Below are 20660 nucleotides of genomic sequence, written 5' to 3' on the forward strand. Positions count from 1 at the left end.
AATTACAAGCTTTTGTCTTCTTTCTGCATTGCTGTGTATGCCCAAACCCTGATTGGCAGAAAATAACCACTCAGTCTGTATTTATTGTGGAAAAAAAACCAAAAACATGAATGAATAAACAATGAATGAATACCATATGACCAGTTCTATAGGTAGAGGTTTGTGCAGGTAATGGCTGATGTCTAGACATTTTTCTTGTGCTTTCACACTCATCGTTTGCTAAAATGTTTCTGATGGCTTTGATTTTGTTACAGTCATGGTGCTTGTACTTTTCTTCTCTGCCTTGACTTTCCTTCCAATTGGTGAAGTCTGCCTGATTGCTCCTTTGTTGCTAGTCTTATGTACAAATCAGAAACATGACAAGACTATGCTAGTTTTACTTGTGTTGTGGTCTTCAGAAAAGGAGAGGCCTGACTGCCTACCTGTACCTTCCCCAGGGAATTACATCATCCTTCCATCAGGAAATCTTCAGATTTTGAATGTCTCCTCAGAGGACAAGGGACCCTACAAATGTGCTGCTTATAACCCTGTCACTCATGAATTAAAAGTTGAATCCATTGGCCAAAAGCTCCTTGTGAGTCGTAAGTATTTGGGAAAGCAGTGGTGACCAACAGAGGAAAGTCCTCCAATGTCTTGATCATAAGGGCTTGGGACAGGGAGTTCATTTTTCTTTTTCAGATCCCATTTGTTTTGTCATCAGAAAGAATTACCAAAAATGTAAATGCATCTAATATAACATAATAATATATAATTACAGTGTCATATTCTTTGTTATAAAATAGTAATCAAATTGGTGGCCGAATGTGAATTAGATATGACTGAAAAAAATCAAGGCAGATTTTAGATTATGGCTGTTGAATTTGAAGTGTTATCAGTCATCAGGGCACAATGATGGGGTGTGTTCTGGTCTTGTGGGGAGCTCCACAGTTCCAAAGAGCTAATTCGGAAGTAACCCGAAGGGTCCACAAAAATCAGTGTTGAGCCTCAGCAAAAAAAGTGATTTAGCTACCAAAAGGAACCTTGCTATATAAAGGATAGCAGGAATATGAAGATGCTATGGCTCTGGTAAGGAAGAGACTGGAAATTAATCCTCACTAATACTACTTGGTGTTTCCTTCCTTTTCCAGGCCCTTCCTCAGATGGTTTCCACATTCTTCACCCTGCCTTTCCTCAGACATTAGCTGTTCTTTCTCATAGCCCTGTAACCCTGGAGTGTGTGGTGAGCGGGGTCCCAGCCTCGCAAGTGTACTGGCTGAAGAATGGGGAGAATGACATGGTGGGAAGTAACTGGAGAAGGTTCCATTCTCATCTTGCCACAGCTAGCATCGACCCAGCAGACTCTGGGAACTATTCCTGTGTGGTAGGCAACAAGTCCGGAGACAGAAAACATGTCACTTACATGGTTAATGTTCTCGGTAAGATGTTCCTTATTCAATATAAATATTTAAAAATCAGGCCATGTTCCTGGTCTAACTGATATTTAGGGTATTTGTGAGTTAAAAATGAAACAAGGAGCAGTCCTACACTTGTGTTCAGGATAAGGCTTCATTTTCTAATGTGTCTTAATTATAAAACTTGAAGTAAATATTAAGAGAAGTAGGGAATTGGAAATGATGTCTATGCAATTGTATTCATGTGTACTGGGGAAACTAAGTAATAAGTAAGTGAATTCATCTAAAGAAAGACCCTTGTAACTTTTAGTAATGTAGATTTAAAATGTATTTCTAATATTTTTCTTGGATGCGACAACAGATAGAAGATCGTACATAAAGAATACAAGTTGGTTTCAACTACTTGTTTGTTGGTAGAGAAATTTTATATGCTTTGTGTGTTTAATTTTAAGAGAGTGTCTTTAGGGGTAGTTTAATGTGTGTGCTTTATTTTCAGAAAATGCTTCCATTTCCAAAGGACTACAAGACCAGAAAGTGTCTGTGGGTGCCACGGTACATTTCACCTGTGAGGTTCATGGGAACCCAGCTCCCAACAGAACCTGGTTTCACAATGCGCAGCCTATTCAATCTTCCTCACGGCATGTGAGCACAGGAAATGGGCTGACCATCACTAGGGTCACCATGGAAGATTCCGGATTCTATCAGTGTGTAGTAGATAATGGCATTGGATTTATGCAATCTACTGGAAGACTTCAGATAGAAAAAGGTAGGCTTTTAGTCATGGAACCATAGGAAATTTTACTCTACACGTAGACTTTTGTAGTAGTTTCAAATGAAGTCATGTTTGCTACACTAAACTAATCCTATCACCTTGCCAGAACTGGGTTTATGACTTGTTCCTTTCCTTTCTAGTGGCAGATAGGCATTTCCTTTAGGAAACCATCTTATTTAGTTGAGCTCATGACAAGATTATTTTTTAGTCTGGAGTTGGAATTCAGTGCATTATCCAGCATGTGTGCAGCCTTGGGTTCCAGAACCTACCAGCCATCCTCCTTACCCCCTAATGAAAAGTTTACATAAGACTGTTTTAGAAAAATATGTCTTCAACAAATAAGGTATAGTTTTTAAACACATATGTTTTATTCCTATTCCACAGCCAGTCAGGTATCTTTCTAATTGGGTTTTGTTTTTGTTTTTGTTTTTGTCCAAGACTGGGACTTGAACGCAGTATCTGATGCTTTTGCTCACTGGCTGATGGTCCACCACCAAATGAACTGGTTTTATGAGTTTCTTGAATATCTAAGTATATGCATATTTGAGCAGTTACCCATCAGGTGTATATGCACATATACATTTTTATAATATCTTATTCTTTACATTAATGGTGGTAGAATTCATCCCTTAAGATCTTCATTTAGCATGTGCTTTGGATATCTTCCCTGATGGCACATAAAAGAATGTTTCTATTCTTTTATGACAGTGTTACAAGTATAAATTACTAGTGTCAGTCAGTGACAAAACTCCTGAGATAGTCAATTTAGAAAAGTAGAAAGCCTTATTTGGGCTTACAGTTTCGGAGGTCACGTGGCCCCATTGCTTTGGACCATGTGACTGACAACAGTTGGTGGGAGCTTGTAGTCGAGGAGGTTTGTTCACTTCATGTGACTGGGAGACATAGAGAGACAGGAAGAGACCAGGGTTCTAGTGCCCCCCCCCACCAAGGATACACCCCATCGCCTTCCAACTTCCTCTGTTATCTCCATCTTCTCTTGAAGATCCCACCCTACCCAATGGCATAACAAGCCTTCCACACATGGGCCTTTAGGATAAATGCCAGATCCAAACTATAATATGGAAAAATTCTGAGGAAAAAATATAACTTAATAAGGCTACTTAAAATAAATAAAAAGCCTGACTATTCATATCACTATGAAAGAAATTGAATTAGGAGTAAAAAAAACCCTTCCCACAAAGAAAACACCAGGCCAGATGGTTTTCTGGAGATTCTACCAAAGTTGCAAGTAACAGGATGTTCCAAATATTATCCAACTCCTCCAGAGAAAAGGAGAAGATAGAATGTCTCCAGTCAATGTAATCTCTTTTTTTTGTAATTTATTTATTAATTAAACAAAATTTTTTTGACATGGTGTTGTACAAAAAGGGTACAGTTACATAGTAGGGCAGTGTGTACATTTCTTGTGTTTTTCTTTCCCTTCCCTAGGTCAGGTAGACATGTATACAACACACAATGTACCAAGAACATATACAGTAGCCACGTGGCCTACGCCCAAGAAAATTCGCCTCGGGCTTTAAATGTAATGTCGACATTAGACAATATGTTGACAGTAGTCTTATATGAACGTACATACATAGCTTTTGGGCTATTGTATTCCACTGAGAGGTCTTTTTTTTTGCCAGTCCTGGGCCTTGGACTCAGGGCCTGAGCTCTGTCCCTGGCTTCTTTTTGCTCAAGGCTAGCACTCTGCCACTTGAGCCATAGCACCACTTCTGGCCATTTTCTGTATATGTGGTGCTGGGGAATTGAACCCAGGGCCTCATGTATATGAGGCAGGCACTCTTGCCACTAGGCCATATCCCCAGCCCTGAGAGGTCAATTTTTGACCTTTATATGTTGAGTAGTTGTTTGGTTTTAGTTACATAATGTTGGGTCGCTGACCCAATCCTGTGGGAAATACCATTTGACAAGCAGTTTTTGGTTTCACAGACCTGGTCTCTACTGTCTCTCTGTCACCCCATCTTAACAGTCATATACCAGGGAGATCTTGCCCCTTTGATTTCTGTGTTCTAGGCTTGTCTCGCTCAACATTATTTGTTCAAGTTCTGACCATTTCCCTGCGAATAACAATATTTCACCATTCCTAATCGCTATGTAGTATTCCATTGTGTATAGGTACCATCGGTCAATGTAATCTTGACTCCCAAATCACAAAAGGATGGTACAAAAAAGGAAAATCAAAGGACAATCTTTTTTTATGAACATAGGTTTAAAAAAATTCATTAGTGAAATACAAATGAGCCTGAAATGTATAAGAAGATCCATCTTTATCAGGTAGTTATTCCAGAACTCTGTCAGAAAATTTAATGTATCATTTACCCTATGGAGAAAAACAATTTGATTATCTCACTAGAGGTAGTAAAACTTGGGACATAATTGAGTATGCATGTTAGCCTCTCAGGGAACTTCTATTTCAAAAAGGCCATCTAACAAAAACTTATACGGAAGATGACTTGTAATGGGGAAATGTGCAAATCACTCCTTCTAAAACTTCGAGCCACTATCGAACTGGAAATCATCACCAGCATGAAAATATAAAAAGAAATAAGAAAGAACCCAAATTATTATTAATATACAACTGAGAGAAATGTCATCCTAGAATATTCAAAGTTGGCTGCCTGTTATTATTACTATATATCATATTATCAGGTATAATAATATTTACCAAAGGGTAAGATGAAGATCAAGAAGCACCAGTTACCTTCCTTTTTTTTTTTTTTTTTTTTTTTTTTTTTTAGCCAGTCCTGGGTCTTGGACTCAGAGCTTGAGTACTCTCTCTGGCTTCTTTTTTGCTCAAGGCTAGCACTCTACCACTTGAGCTACAGTACCGGTTCTGGCTTTTTCTATATATGTGGTGCTGAGGAATCCAACCCAGAGCTTCATGTATATGAGGCAAGCACTCTACCACTAGGCCATATTCCCAGCCGCCAGTTACCTCCTTATATACCAACAATAAATAGAAAGTGTTGCTTTTTATATTAGCAAGATTAAAGCAGAACCAGTTACATGGGAAGATACTCCTGTTTGTAAAGAAGAAAATTTGCTTTCATATAGTCATCCAATCTTTTCAAAAAATGCCGTTAGACTCAAGCTATCCTAATCAAAATCTCATCAAAATATTTTGATGACCCTCTCAAAAAAGTTCTAAAATTTATATAAATAAATCAGATACTAGTCATAAATAAGACACTCTAAAAGCTGAAGGAAAAGAACATGGGGGATTTGTCTGAAGCAGTTAAAAAAAGAAAATAATAATTTCAAACGTGTTATATTGGTATAGGAACACATAGGCTTTTGGAGCAAGATATAGATTGCCAAAGATATGTTTACGTGCAAGGACTTGACTGAGCTGGCATGGTAGATTGCCAGGGGGAAGATGTCATTTCAAGTTTTGATGTGGGATAATTGGTTATCAAAATGAGGGAAAAGAAATATAACTGTATAAACAAAGATAAGTTCCTAGTAGTTTAGAGATTGAAATAGATCAACACTAATATTTTATTTTAAAAAATCAAGAAAATATTTGGTGAATATGATCTGGGGGTGGTAACACTTTTCTTCCTGGCTAAACGAGGGCTTGCACTCAGGACTTTAAGCTTGCCAGATTAGTTGCACCATACTTCTAGTCCTTATCTTAAGGATAGAGTCTTGCTTCCCCATTGGGGCGTGTTTCTGGACTCAGATATGCCTGTTTTAGGCTTCCTTTCAATGCTGGTGTAACAGGCACGTGAATTTGCTTGCAGCCTCCATCTGTGGAGCTGGAGTCTTTCCTGCCTGGAATCACAACTTTAGCCTTCCACATTAGTTTGGGATGACAGGTTATGATCCACTGTGTTGGGCAATGCTCTTGCAACCTTTTCTGCTTAGGCTCATCTCAGCTTCCCAAGTAGCTAGAATGACTGGCACGGGCCACCTGCACTCAGCTACGTAAAACTTTGTAACCAGACATTTTAAAAGGCTAGGTAGGGCTTCATGAAGCCCTGGGTTCAATTCCTCAGCACCAGATAAACAGAAAGAGCCAGAGTGGTGCTGTGGCTCAAGTGGCAGAGTGCTAGCCTTGAGCAAAAGGAAGCCAGGGACAGTGCTCAGGCCCTGAGTTCAAGCCCCAGGACTGGAAAAAAAAAAAAAAAAAGAAAAAGAAATTAAAGTAAAAGGCTAATTGAAACCATGACTATGAAATGAAAACATCCTCTTTTTAAAAAAAGCTACTAAAAATGAAAAGAGGAACAATAAATTAGGGGATTATACTAGTAACATCACAGCTAAACAAAATAGTATCTAGAATGTGCAGAAAACTGTGAAGTCTCTTATAAAAGCAAAAAGAAAGTTAAATTATCCCATAGAAAAATTGAAGAAAGCGTTTCATTTAAACATGTGAGAAGTGGTTCTACTTGATTCATACTCAGGGAAATTCATGCTGTGACTAGTGAGACTGCATTTTACACACATTCACTTAGCAAAAATTCAGAAGTCTGATAAGATCATATATTGGTTGGCTTCATCCAACATAGGAAGTTTGTCTAGAGAAAGAGATGTGCTAGAGGAAATGCCTTTTGTATTGATCAATATTCTATTGTGGGCTCAATTGAAAATACCTCCAAAGAATATTAGCACCACAATGAAAGACTTGATGCCATTTTCATTTAGAAGCAAACCATGATTCACATCAAGGGTAAGAAATAAATATATCAACTTTTATTTAGAGGTTTTTTTTCTACCAATTTTATAGTCAGATTCCTTCAGAACTGATCATATTCTTGTAGGAATATTATCTTACTTTTATACTTTTTATGCCTTTTTCATGTCAAGGTCTGCGATCTTGGCTTCACTTGCTTTGTATTTATAGCAATCAAAGTGGTATGGCTCAAGTGATAGCATACAAGAGGCCCCGAGTTCAAATCCCAGTAGTGCCAATAAATAATATGAAAAAAAATTTATTATAGTCAAAAATGTACATATACATGTATTGGAAAGTTCTAGATTTTTTTTTCTGTTGGTGGTACTGGATTTTGAGCTCAGCCTCATACTTGTTAGCAGGTGCTCTACTGCTGAGCCACATCTGCAGTCTTGATTTTTTTTAATGTACGTTCTTTCTGAAGAATGGGAAATCTATGAAGGCCATGTTTAGTAGCTTACCATTACAATTCTTTTCCTCCAGTACTGGGGTTTGACTTATTGTACTCACCAATAAGACCCTTTACCGCTGAACCAAGCCTGTAGCCCTTTTTTTTTTTTTGCATTAGTTACATATTTTTTAATTTTTAAATTGTTATTATAGAGGTGATATATTGAGGGGTTTACAGTTATATAAGTCAGGTAATGAGTACATGTCTCTTTGGACTATGTCACCTATTCCCTTACTTTCTCCCAGGTGCATTGGTTAGTTTTGAGATGGGGTCTTGCTTCCTATCCAAGTATGCACAGGGACCTTGACCTACCTATTTTTGACTTCCCATATTTTCTGGGATGACAAGTGTCATACCTGCCATATTTCTCCTTGAGATGAAATCTCATTGATTTTTCTTCCCAAGCTAGCCTGGAACTGTGCTCTTCCTATTCTTAGCCTTCCAAGTAACTGGGATTCCAAGAGCCACCAAAGCACAGATTTGAAAAAATTCTATTTTTCACTGATGCTTTTACATGGTGCAAACCACCAAGGGAACTAATAGGAAGGGAGGTATTTTTGTTCTAACAATTATCATCACATTTGTACAGTAGTATGAACTTGCTTTGTAATGCAGATACCACAGTGTTCCTAATTGTTGGTGTATGAATTCTTTTTTTTTAATAGACAGTGGATTCAAACCAGTTATAATCACAGCGCCAGCAAGTACAAAGGCAGTAGATGGAGACCTTGTTACTTTGTCCTGCAATGCCACTGGAGTGCCAGTTCCAGTCATACGTTGGTATGGCAGTAGGGGATTGATAACCAGCCATCCATCTCAAGTCCTTAGGTCTAAAACTCGAAAGTCCCACTTACTAAGACCTGGAGGTCTTGACCTGGAGCCTGTCTACTTCATCATGTCCCGTGCCGGCTCAAGCTTCCTCTCTATTCAGGCTGTTACTCAGGAGCATGCTGGGAAATACACCTGTGAAGCCACAAATAAGCATGGCACCACACAATCAGAAGCATTTCTCACCGTTGGTGAGTTACACCAGTATTTTCTTTCCCTCGATGGAATAGGACCTTTAATAGACAGGGGAAAGATGATCAAGTTATTTGTTATTTATTTATGTATTTTTTGTGCATTCCTGGGGCTTGAACTCAGGGCCTGCACTCTGTCCTTGAGCCTTTTTGCTCAAGGCTAGTGTTCTATCACCTGAGCTACACATCCATTTCCTGCTTTTTTTCCCTGATTAATGGGAGATAAGAGTCTCACAGACTTTTCTGCCCTGGCTGGCTTCGATCCTCGATCCTCAAATTTCATTATCCTAAATTGCTAGGATTACAGGCATAAGCCACTGACTGATGCTTGGCTGAAATAGTTATTTTAATTAATGCAACGATCTCTAATTAAGTATGTATTTCCCATGTGACTAGGTAATCTAGAACTGCATTTTGGGGTATTTTGCTTGTACATAAGTCACAGATCTTGGTCTCTACTGCTGACAGGTTTGTTAAGCTTGTGCCTGTCAAATAGAAAGCTCTGATTTGGGAACTAACTCAAGGTACAGCCTGTCATTGGGATGAATGCTTTTGTTTCTCAAAGCTACTAAAATGTTATTTATTAGAAGTTACATACGCTAATTTGTTTAGATTAGAAGCTCGTTAGGTCTTTAAGATTCTTCCGCTTCTGGATTTTTATCTTGATAAATATACCACTTCTTTTGTCTAGTAAACCCTATCAGCTACATTCTTCCCACACACCTGTTACCCTCTTCTATATGCTCTATGGTAATAAGCCCAAAGCAATATATAGCAACCCACTGTCCTGCCTTCTTTGCCTTGTTAAATTCTAGCCTAGTGATAGTCATTCATTTATTGTGAAGGAGAGAGTAAACAAGGTCCCAGAGAAAGGTGACTCCTTCCTTCTCTGTTTCCCTTTCCAGAAGCCTTGAGTTTTTGAGGTCCTGGATGTACCCATATTTGTGGAGTGAGTTATTATCTGTTCAAAACCATAATGGGAGTTGGTCTGGGTTTCTTAGGTAGTGTAAGGCAGCAGTATCAATTGTCACAGTTGCACCAATTCAAAACCTATGATTCTATCTGTGTTGGTATTGTTTTATGGATAAATTGAAATGGTACATAGGATTGGAAGATAGTTTTAAAAGTCAACTTCTGCTTTTGTGACATAAAACAATGGTGTGAAAGTGCTACTCATTCCATGGAAACCATGCCTTGAATTTTTATCTTTTCCTGGGCTAATGAGAAGAGCCATGACTCTCCTTTGTGATGCTGGGCAGAGTTTGGGACCCCAGCTCCCAGACAGCTGTTTTACCAGAAGGTACACCAGCCAGGGGCTCTGCATTATACTGTGCGGCTAAGTCACAAGGCTCAGCAGCTTAGGAGTAGGAAATGCATTCTCAACCATATTTTCCATTTACAATGCATTTATTGGGATGTAACACCTCCATAAATTGAGGAGCACATGCACCGTTTAAACCTCTGACATGCTATCTAGTTATCTTGTGAGGACTCAGTTTGGATTATTTGGAAGGGTAGCAGTTAATTGGCTCTCTCCAAAAGAAAGTTGTCCTTGAAAGGTTGCACTGCACCTAGAGTAATAGAAATGGAGTGTGTTTGTTGTGACTGTTGTTTTCAAGCTGGTACTGGGGCTTCAATCCAGGGCTTTGCACTCTTGCTTGTCTTTTTCACTCAAGGCTGGCACTGTACCACTTGAGCCACACCCCCACTTCTAGCTTTTTGCTGGCTAATTTAAGAGCCTCATGGGCTTTCCTGCTTGAGCTGCCTGCAAGCCTCCATCTATAGATCCTAGCCTTTTAAGTAGCTAGGATTACAGCTGTGAGCCACTGGCACCCAGCTGAGATGAAGTCTTGCTGCTCTTGCACTGGACTGTCTATGCAATGAAATTTTTCTTACACCAGTTACGACTTGAGGCATGTAGTGTGGACCTCTGTGGCCAGCTATCACTTTGCCCACAGGATCCTGTACGAATGATACAAAGGACTATCCCCTCTTCCTCAGGCCCCAGCCTGGGACTCCCTAGTGGCGAGACTCCGCACTCCGAGCTCTGCATTAGCAGGCATCAGATTAGCCCTGAATAGTCGCTCCATGTCTGACTCACTAGGTAAACACGGCTGTTCCAGGAGCAATATTTTCAAGTTGTCTCAGTGAACTTAATTCCTTTTCTTCCGTATTATTTTTCTCACTAGCTTCTTGTTTTCTTTGATAGAGGATGCTTCTGAGACATTCTTTCTTTCAAACTAACAGAGAACTGACCTTACACTGTGCATCTGGTTTTTGTTGGTTCTCTGCTAAAGGGCAGTATTTCTCCCAAAATCACACCCACCTTTTACCAGGAACTTGACCTCATTGTTTCTTCCTTTTGCTCCTTCCGCAGAGGGGTTGTTAATAGGAGACCTTTGCATTGCCAGAATTAATAGTGGTAGAGAAACCGAGCTGTCAGTCCTTAGGTTTTATTAATGCTGGCACTGTATTTGTTTTCACAATTGTTCTCATTCTTTTTTCATGGCAGAGCCATTAACATTCTTCTCACAGCTGTTGTCACTGAATGTTCTGGAACCCTCATTTCCTCATCTGTGAAGTGGGAAGATATATTACTCTCTACTTAAGAGTGTTGTTTTGGGAATCAAATGAGATTATGTTTATTAAATCTCTTGCATAATGCTTGACACATAATATTTGCTCAATATTTTTTGGATATATGAACCTATTTTCAATGCAAATAAGTTATTTTTACCTTGCTCTGTGTACTCAGTATGCTGCCAGAGGTACATGAGAACTGTTAGAGCACACTGCTTGACTTCCATCTTTACCCCAGCAGTTGCTTCACCATCTTTCAGTTCTGTAGGGAAGACTTGGGATTAAGTCCTGCCATCTTTGGTACATAAGCCACACCTTTAGCTCAGCTAGTATTGTTAGCTTTGATTTGCTTCCCTCTTCCTTGAAGGTAGATCATTGTGTAGATGTCTTTGGGGTGGGGTAACTAGTAATGAATGCTGACTACTCAAAAGATGTGACTTAAAACCACAAACTCTTTATCCTTTCCTAGATGCAACTGGACCCCTTCTGGCTTTGCTTAGGGTCAGTAAGTCCAGAGGGTGCTTATCATTAGAATAACCAAATATAGCTTCAACCCCTTGTGGCACCTTTTTGGCAGCTGAACTCTCTTGGTATCTCTCTCTCTCTCTTTCTTTTTTGCTAGTCTTGGGGCTTGGACTCAGGGCCTAAGCACTGTCCCTGGCTTCTTTTATTTCAAGGCTAGCACTCTACTACTTGAGCCACAGCGCCACTTCTGGCCTTTTCTATATATGTGGTGCCGAAGAATCGAAACCAGGGCTTCATGTATGTGAGGCAAGTACTCTACCGCTAGGCCATATTCCCAGCCTGGTATCTCTCTTTCTTGATGGCCTGTGTCTATGGAGTGGCTAAATCCCCAGAACACAAATAAAAATAGAAGTGTTTGGTCTTCTTGAGGCCTAAGTCCAGATTCTGGATTTTCTAAGAGTGTGAATTCTTAGGAGGTATCTTTGGAGACTACCCAATGGGTAGTAATTGAATGGTAATTCCTGACCATGTTCCTATTACCTCTGTCATTTGATTCACCATGGCCTGTATTTTGCTTACCAGCTGGAGGTCAAGTTGCTGTTCCTCAACTTAAGATTTCCTGAACAATGAGCCCCCACCTTGTACAATTAATGTGTGCTAATTAAAAAATGACTTAAAAATCTCCTGATGTGGTTATTGCTCTAGAGAGCATAGAAAAACTAAAAACCTTTAAGCTCAATGATTGCCTGTGCTAACTGGCTTTCTAAAGTACATTTGCTGTCTCCCCTGATAGCAGCATGCTGAGAAAGGTTGGATGCTGCTATGAGTGACAGGCTTCAGTGCTAGTTGTGTAAACGTCCAGGGCTCACGTCGGTCGTGCTTATAATACCAGCATGGACATTCATATCTAAACCAACTGGGTAGACAAGGTGAAAAAGACTTTCTTCAAGCTATCTCCCTTCTTTCTCTCCCTCTGTTTCTCCAGTTCCTTTTGAAACAAATACAAGAGCAGCAATCGTTGAATCTTCTGAAGCTACCCAAAATGATGAAAGAGACCAAAGAGATGGCTCAGAATCTGCCTTGCTGAGCTCATTTCCAGGGAAGATCCACTCCAATGCAATGGGATCATCAGAGAAAAATGCCACTGGCACTTCTGTCCCTGATGCCCCCATCATACTGAGCCCCCCACAGACCCACACACCAGACACATACAACTTGGTGTGGAGGGCAGGGAAGGATGGTGGACTGCCCATCAATGCCTATTTTGTAAAGTACCGAAAGGTAATGCCTTCTCTTTTATTCATTATTGGGTTCTTGTTCCTTTTGTTTGTTAATTGTGTCTCTTATTTGCAATGATATATCACATCTGAAAACTTTTCTAGAATTAATTCTAGTCTTGGGGAGTTTGGGTGGGGGGGATGTCACTGTAGAACTCAAGGTGTCAGCTTACCAGGTAGGTAAGCCGAGCCACACTTCCGGTCCAGGCATATGCAATCTGGGCTGCAATCTGCTTATGTTAGGCTTCCCATTGTAACCAGGATGACAGGTGTGTGCCACCACACCCAGGTCTTGTTTGAAAAGGAGTCTTCTAAGCTTCCCTCCATCTCCCCCTGTTCTGGGGTTTCTCTTGAGCAGCTGGAGGATGGTGCTGGTGCAGTGGGAAGCTGGCACACGGTTCGAGTCCCAGGTAGTGAAAACGAGCTGCATCTAACTGAACTGGAGCCATCGAGTCTTTACGAAGTGTTGATGGTGGCGAGAAGTGCAGCAGGTGAAGGACAGCCCGCCATGCTGACTTTCCGGACCAGCAAAGGTGAGTGTCATCTCCCATCAAAGGAGACACCTGTACTGGTGTTGAGGTAGTAGTAAGAATGCTTGTGGATATTAGAAATTCTTAGATAATAAACCCACTTTGATGAGGAAGGTAAAAGGTATACTTGTATACCGACTCCAAGAGAAACCTTAATTTGGTTCTTGTATTGACTGAATACTTTCCATGTTTTATCCTCATCTCTGTAGAGGTTGCATTCTATGTAGGAGACATGTAAGCCTACGTTATATGCAAACCAACAGATAGTGTTAACAAGAGAAATAACTTAGGAGGAGGATATAGGAAATGTCTCAGGCATTGCTGCCCTTGAAGCAGGTGGGCAGGCAAGTCCTAAATGACCAGTGTCCAGCTGAACCAGATATACAGCAGGGGAAGTAAAAAGCCATATGGCTGTCCAGGGATACAATACCCCCAGCAGAAAACAGCAAGTACCAGGGCTTCAAGGCAGTGTGTTCTTGCTGCATAATCTAGGAAAGCTATTTTGGTCATCGTGAGGGGCGTGAGGTAAATGGAGAGTTGTCATGGAGGAGTATTGGGGGGTGAGAGGGTAGATAATCACATTACACCTGTGGACGTTGTAAAGACCTTGGCAGAGCCTCTGAGTGGTCAAGGACGGCTGGAGCATCTGAGCAAAGGATGACATGGACACCTGTCTGTTCTCACAGGAGGGTATGGTGTGGTGGATATCAGAATATGATCAGCACTTCCAGAGACTTCTAAGAGGGTCTTCCTGGGGGCAGCCTGTGAGGGAGGGCTGAATTGAAAAGGCCATTGCGGCATGGTGGGAAATGAATAACACAAAACGAACTTGGTGGGTGGAGATGGGAACCAGGTAGAAGCGTATTTTAGTTTGGCAATGTAATAGAAAAGGTCTGAGGATTTTAGAAGAAATTATCTAGTGATTTTTGTAAAAATAAACAAATAAAAAAGACCCTTTCATTCAATGCTAAGTCTGCCAGGAAATAATGAATACTTGCAAATTTTCAGTACATCTTTGGATAATTTCCACCGTCAGTTCTTAGTTATTAATAAAATCTGACCTATAAATACTGGATAAGTATATTTCAGTTTTTAAAAATGCCCAATTTCACTTTTTGCCTATAGAAATATTAAATATTATTATTATTTTTGCAAATGCTTAGAAGAAACGCTTTCTAATGAATACTGTTTTAGAATTTGTACAATAATGGAAAATGAGCTCACTGAAAACCTTCACTCTAGTCATTTGCTCTTTTCATGTGTGAGTATAAGTTAGTATGATGAAGAAAGGTACATTTTTGCCTTTTCCCCCGAAGATACTAGAAAAAAAGATGAAGTGCTTTTTTTTGGTCTGTTCCAAAGATGAGCTAAGTCTTTACGTGTAGTTGATTTAGATGCTGTCACAGGTGAATTCTGTGTATAAATGATTCTTTTATTTTAATTTTACATATATAAGCTTATGTTTCCGTTTTGTTTTTCAACCTTTTCTTTTTTATTTTTTATTAAGAAAAAACACCATCATCAAAAAACACCCAGGCTTCCTCTCCACCCATGGGCATCCCTAAACATCCTGTCATTTCAGAGGTGGCAAACAACAATTTTGGAGTGGTTCTTACCGATGCCTCTAGGCATAGTGGAGGTAAATTAAAGAATCTTCATCTTATTCATCTTGCTGCTTTACTAGGGCCCTGTTTCAAGGTTTCAGGCTTCAGGGAGGTAGGCTAGAAGAGGAAGTTTGTTACTTAAAATGTGTCGTGGTGTAAGATACCTCTGTAGTCCTTTTCAACCATTTTTAATGTCCTGAATTTAAATGTTGGCAACTCAATGATAGTTAGTATTTAATGTAATAAATTCAAGTTCGAAATGTTCTGCTGAGTAAGTCTTTTACAATCATTTTTTAAAAAGTGTTTTTCTATCTCCTCATTGGCAAGAAAACTAAGTTTACATTTTGAATTCCAACTCTGCCTGTGTGTGACTATCAGAATGTATGGTACTACCAATAATAAATTTGTTTACTAAAGATTACATGGCACTTTCAGTTGTATTGCAGTATCTAGTTAGCTATGTGGATTTTAAATATCAGAGGAGTAAAAATTTCAGGACTTCTCTTTTAGTACTTAAATCCCACACCAGTTTTAGAATTAATATGCTTTATGTGATTTAAAAATTGTGTGTGTGTATGTGTATGTGTGCATGTGTGCATGTGTGCTAGTGCTGGGGCTTAAACTCAGGGCCTATACTCTTGCTTGCCTTTCTTGCTCAAAGAACACATTTGGCTTTCTCATATTTAAAAAGAGATGCACTAACAGTTCTATTTATTCTGTTTCCATTGCTTTCTAATCGAAAGGAATACAGTAAGTATCACAGTTGCCTGCTTTGAATACACCCCCTAAGCAATTTGTTTTTGAAACATCCCAGTTATCTTCACATGAGTACCTTCTTCACCATCATTCCCTTCTTTTTAATGTTTATACTGAGAGTTGAAGAGGTATTGAGATGAAAGCATGTTGCTTGAGAAGCAGAGCCTACATACAGGCAAAGCTCCTTCCGAAAGCTTCACAAAAGTCATATCGCTGTGGCCCAGGCTGAGTGTTCCTGTTCCAGCACATGAAAGGATCATTTGAGAACCAGCTCACATGTACAGAACTCACTAGTGACTATGCAAACCAGAATGGCAAATTACTAGTTGGTAGTGTAACAGTTCTATGCGTCCAGCCTTTTTTCTTTTCAGCAACCAAGTGGGAAGCCATATTGTTTGATTGGCAAGAAGAGTTGAGTGCATGATGTCAGAGAACTTACTCCTTATATTCCCACCTGCCACTGAGTCTAGTCCATTCCAACTTGATGAGTGGCGCATCTACTCCCCTTCAAGTTGCTAACTAAAGCAAGTTCCCTAACCCCAGTGTTCCCTAGTCAGTCATGTGGGTCATCTTTCTTGATTTCCTGCCTTCTTGCTTTCATCCTGAGCACACTCTCTCCTCCCTTTAGTATCACTATTAATTTTTTTCAAATTTTTATTATCAAACTGATGTACAGAGAGGTTACAGTTTCATACATTAGGCATTGTATCACTATTACTTTTAATCAGACAAATTTTATCTTACTGCTTGCCATCTATGGTTTGGACAAATAATTCCCATAGCTTTGAAATATATTAAAGTAGGTTATAATAGCAATGGCTAAGCTAATTATCAACAGATTGTGGGGTGAGTTTTATGTAGTTTGGACAAAAAAAATTTAAGTAAGATAACACAGAATTGTGAGAATTTATTACAACTATAAGCAAAATCAAACTGGCAGCACCAAATCATTGTCTTAATCTTGACTCCAAAAGAACATAGTCATTAATTACCATAGTCAATGTTCAGTCTTTCATAGCTAATTATCAAGTCTCTAGATCACTTGACTTTTCCTTCTGGAATTTCCTGTGTTTCTCCTACATTTTCCCATTAGCTTGTCAACAGACAACAGGAAGAGAGTCATAATATTATTACCTTTGCAAAAAAGTTTGGCGAGGAACCTTTAAGAACACAAGCTTTGGAATGTATCCCTTACGGCGGCGCATTTCACTATTCTTCCCTCTGACATTGTGAGTTATGTGAAAACAGAATCCATTTGTGTTTTCAGTTCCAGAGGCACCAGATCGACCCACAATCTCCACTGCATCTGAGACCTCAGTCTATGTCACTTGGATTCCCCGGGCAAATGGTGGTTCTCCAATCACTGCCTTCAAGGTGGAATATAAACGAATGAGGACCAGTGATTGGCTGGTGGCAGCTGAAGATATCCCTCCCTCCAAGCTCTCTGTGGAAGTTCGTAGTTTAGAACCAGGTAGAGATACACAATCATTTCCTTCCTAAAATTTTAACCATCAGTGCTAACTTTAGTTGCATATTTTTAATGGTCTGCTTTCTTTTCCTATTTGTTAATGAAATTAATGTTATTTTTTTTTTCTTTTTGGCCAGACCTGGGGCTTGGACTCAGGGCCTGAGCACTGTCCCTGGCTTCTTCTTGCTCAAGGCTAGCACTCTGCCACTTGAGCCACAGCGCCACTTCTGGCCATTTTTTGTATATGTGGTGCTGGGGAATCGAACCCAGGGCCTCATGTATACGAGGCAAGCACTCTTGCCACTAGGCCATGTCCCCAGCCCGAAATTAATGTTATTATATAAAAATTTGAAACTAAAATATTAGCAAGGGAATAAGTCATCTGAAATTCACCTTTCCAGAGCACTTAGCCTTTATATATTTTAGTATATTTCTTTTAACCCTTTAGCATACCCAGGAAATCATGCTGTCAAAACTATTGTTTCATGTTTTAAAATTTATCTTAAGTAGTTGTACAAAGAGGTTGCAATTCTACAAGTCAGATTATGTGTACAATACATCTTGATCAACATCATCCCTTTCATCATTCTCCCCCCAAGTTACATAGTTCCATTTTCCATTTTTACATAGTGTACATTGAATATAATGACTGTGTCTCCACCATTCTGTCATATGTATTTTTCAGTATCATTTAAAATGCTACCAAAACACAGTCTTTAATAGTTGTATGTCTACCTTAAACATTCTGCTTTTCTTTTTTTTTTTTTTTTTTTTTTTCTGGTGCTGGGTATTGAACCGAGAGTCTTAGTGATGGCTAAACAAACCCTACCATTAAACTACGGCCTTAGTCCTTAACTGTTCTTTTTTCTTTAGATTTTAAATTATGCCTACATATTTGCAATTAGAAATAATGTGGTGAACATCTTTGTGTGCTTGTAGGTATATGTTTCACTAGAACATTTTAAGAGAAAAATGGTTGTTTGACTAAAATGATTAGATTTAATACTGAATCTCAGCAGTTAGAGCTAGTGCTTTGTCTTAGGGAAATGACACAACTAACCCTTGTTGGTTCTATAAGTTTAATTTTAGCATAAGATCCTAAATTTTGTTTCTAGACTTGTATTTGTATGCAAGAGAAACATGGAGTTGCTTAAGGGCAGTGGGGGAAGGCCCAGGTTTTAAATGTAGGTGAAACGAAGTAACAGTTTATAGAATGACATTGTCTCAGACACTCAGTGTGGAGTGATTAGGAAACTTCTTTTAGGATTTTTAATTTAGTCATTAGACTTTTTTCAAGAATTGTCTTTAGCCTTTCTTTAGTTCATAATGTCTAAACCAAATCAATTCCTTCTGTTACCATTTAAATCGGATTCCTCATATCCCAGTCTTTGGAGTCAGAATGGCATCCGCTATCACCCTTGCTGTGCCTCTTGATGAAAGTGCTCAACATATTAAACTTCACTCCAGTTGTTTCTTCCAGAGTGACAAGTAGCTAGTTTTAGGGACAGGTACTTCAAACTAATACTGTTTTTGAAAGCAGGATTTGGAATAGGGCGGTAAAAAGAATAAATGTTCTCTTTCCTATTTCTCTCCCTGCCACTTCTGTGAGTACCATTCATCTTTCATAGCATTTATTTCCGGTGACTCCTTTAAGGTCTTGGGGTCTTGAACAGCCACTTCCAGTTGATTGAAATTAGCAAGTTCAAATTCATTGACTGTACAGGGGCAGGACCATACTCTTATTAGATAGACATGTAAGCATAGCTGTCATTATTTAATACCCTCCCACCATATATCACAGCATCGCTTTTTGCTTTTTTCCTGTACTAGCAACCAAATCTGGGGCCTTGCACATGTTAGGCAAGTGAGCTATATCATTGAGCTATACTACAAGCCATTATTATAGCTTTTTATAATAATGTGAGGGTTTTGTTTTTTTGTGTGTCTGTGTGTGTATTTTCCCCCTAAAGGTTCAACATACAAATTTAGGGTCATTGCTATCAACCATTATGGTGAGAGTTTTCGGAGCTCAGCATCCCGGCCTTACCAGGTGGCTGGCTTCCCCAATCGGTTTTCCAACCGTCCCATAACGGGACCTCACATCGCATACACAGAGGCCGTCAGCGATACCCAGATCATGTTGAAGTGGACGGTACGTACACCTCTTTCCTAATCACAACACTTCGGGCTTGGTCATATCAACAACTTCATATTCTCATGACATGATACAATGAACAACCAATCATTGGACTTTTCATTATTTGTCCATAAAGCACATGTTTAAAAGGGGGCAGGTTACTGAAACAATTATTGTTTCCTCCACTCTTATCCAAATGTTGTTAACCTAATTGCCATTTTGTCACACATTCATTGCGAACCCAGTAGATGCTTATCTTTGAAGCTAGTAAAGTGTATAGTATTTTATCTATTCACAAAAACTTCATTTATGTTTAGCCCTACAGTAAAAGAAAATGTTCTTAATATCCTTAAATCTCTTTGAATAAAGTTAAAAGTGGCCATTAAATATACTTGTAAAATGAAGCTAAACTATATCACTACATAAATAATCTTAGTGGATATCAAAGTTACTGTTTTTTTAATTTTCTTTTTTTCTTATAATTAATTTTACTTTATTGCTATTGTAGAGGTGATGCACAGATTAAATTACAATTACAGGAGTCAGGTAGTGGGTACAGTTTTTGTTTTGACAGGTCTTTACTTCTTTTTTTTAGTACATTCCATCAAGTAACAATAACACTCCCATTCAAGGATTTTATATCTACTACCGACCAACCGACAGTGACAATGACAGTGACTACAAGAGGGACGTGGTAGAAGGTGAGTCCCCTCAGCAAGCAGGGGTCCCCACAAAGGGGCTCCAGAGAACAGGGTTTGTGAGCATTATGAAATACATTATTACAGCTAAGGTAGAGGGGCAAAATGAAATGCTATGTGCTTTAGCGCTATTACTGAGTTTGTCTCAAAGAAAGCCAATTTTTTTTTCCAGTTTAACATATGCAGTATTAGCCTACATTTTTGTTATGGAGACAGGGGAGAAAAAGGGTCAGTATGCTTCATCGGAAATCTATCTGAAGATAAGTTTGGATTTTTTTCTTTTCAGTTTCAGTTTTGGTTACCTGTAGTTGTGCATATGGGTTTCACTTCAAGGTCAATGTCTGAGGGCAATGTCACCCCGTCCATCCTTCTCCTACATCTCTCCCAACCCTTCACATCCCCTCAGGTTACCTCATTTTATTTTCACATATATACACTGAGTATTATGACTTTATTCACCTACCACTCCCGATTTCTATTGTCTTTAAATGATCAGTGAGCTAAGTGTAAAAATTAATTAGAACTTCTAGCTATGACTAAAAATAACAGCTCATTAAAACTGTTTTCCCTGACGTCTGTACTAGAAATCGGAATATCTTGTAGAAAATAAAGCATATAAGATAGCAAAAGGTCTTGAAACCACTTTTCTACTCCATTTAAAATAGAATCCAGAATGTATTTATTTATTTGTATTTAATTATTTATTTTTATTTATTCATACTGGTCATGGAGCTTGAACTCAAGGCCTGGGCACTGTTCCTGAGATTTTTCTCCTCGAGGCTAGTGCTCTACCACTTGAGCCACAGCTCCACT

At 39.1% G+C, this 20660-nt stretch overlaps 1 protein-coding gene across 3 annotated transcripts in view; it reads left to right on the top strand.

Moving 5' to 3' along the window:
• Window positions 1–20660, top strand: part of Cdon (cell adhesion associated, oncogene regulated) — an 80671-nt gene that overhangs the window by 38298 nt on the left and 21713 nt on the right. For all 3 annotated transcript variants that reach the window (XM_048343689.1, XM_048343688.1, XM_048343690.1), the window contains exons 5-14: window positions 438–581; window positions 1128–1415; window positions 1888–2157; window positions 7979–8332; window positions 12363–12658; window positions 13013–13187; window positions 14692–14823; window positions 16812–17015; window positions 18983–19164; window positions 19745–19850. In XM_048343689.1, coding sequence (XP_048199646.1) covers window positions 438–581; window positions 1128–1415; window positions 1888–2157; window positions 7979–8332; window positions 12363–12658; window positions 13013–13187; window positions 14692–14823; window positions 16812–17015; window positions 18983–19164; window positions 19745–19850 — 2151 coding nt within the window. The remainder of the gene's footprint in view (window positions 1–437; window positions 582–1127; window positions 1416–1887; window positions 2158–7978; window positions 8333–12362; window positions 12659–13012; window positions 13188–14691; window positions 14824–16811; window positions 17016–18982; window positions 19165–19744; window positions 19851–20660) is intronic.

Source organism: Perognathus longimembris, chromosome 3, assembly GCF_023159225.1.
Source record: "Perognathus longimembris pacificus isolate PPM17 chromosome 3, ASM2315922v1, whole genome shotgun sequence".
Taxonomy (NCBI): domain Eukaryota; kingdom Metazoa; phylum Chordata; class Mammalia; order Rodentia; family Heteromyidae; genus Perognathus; species Perognathus longimembris.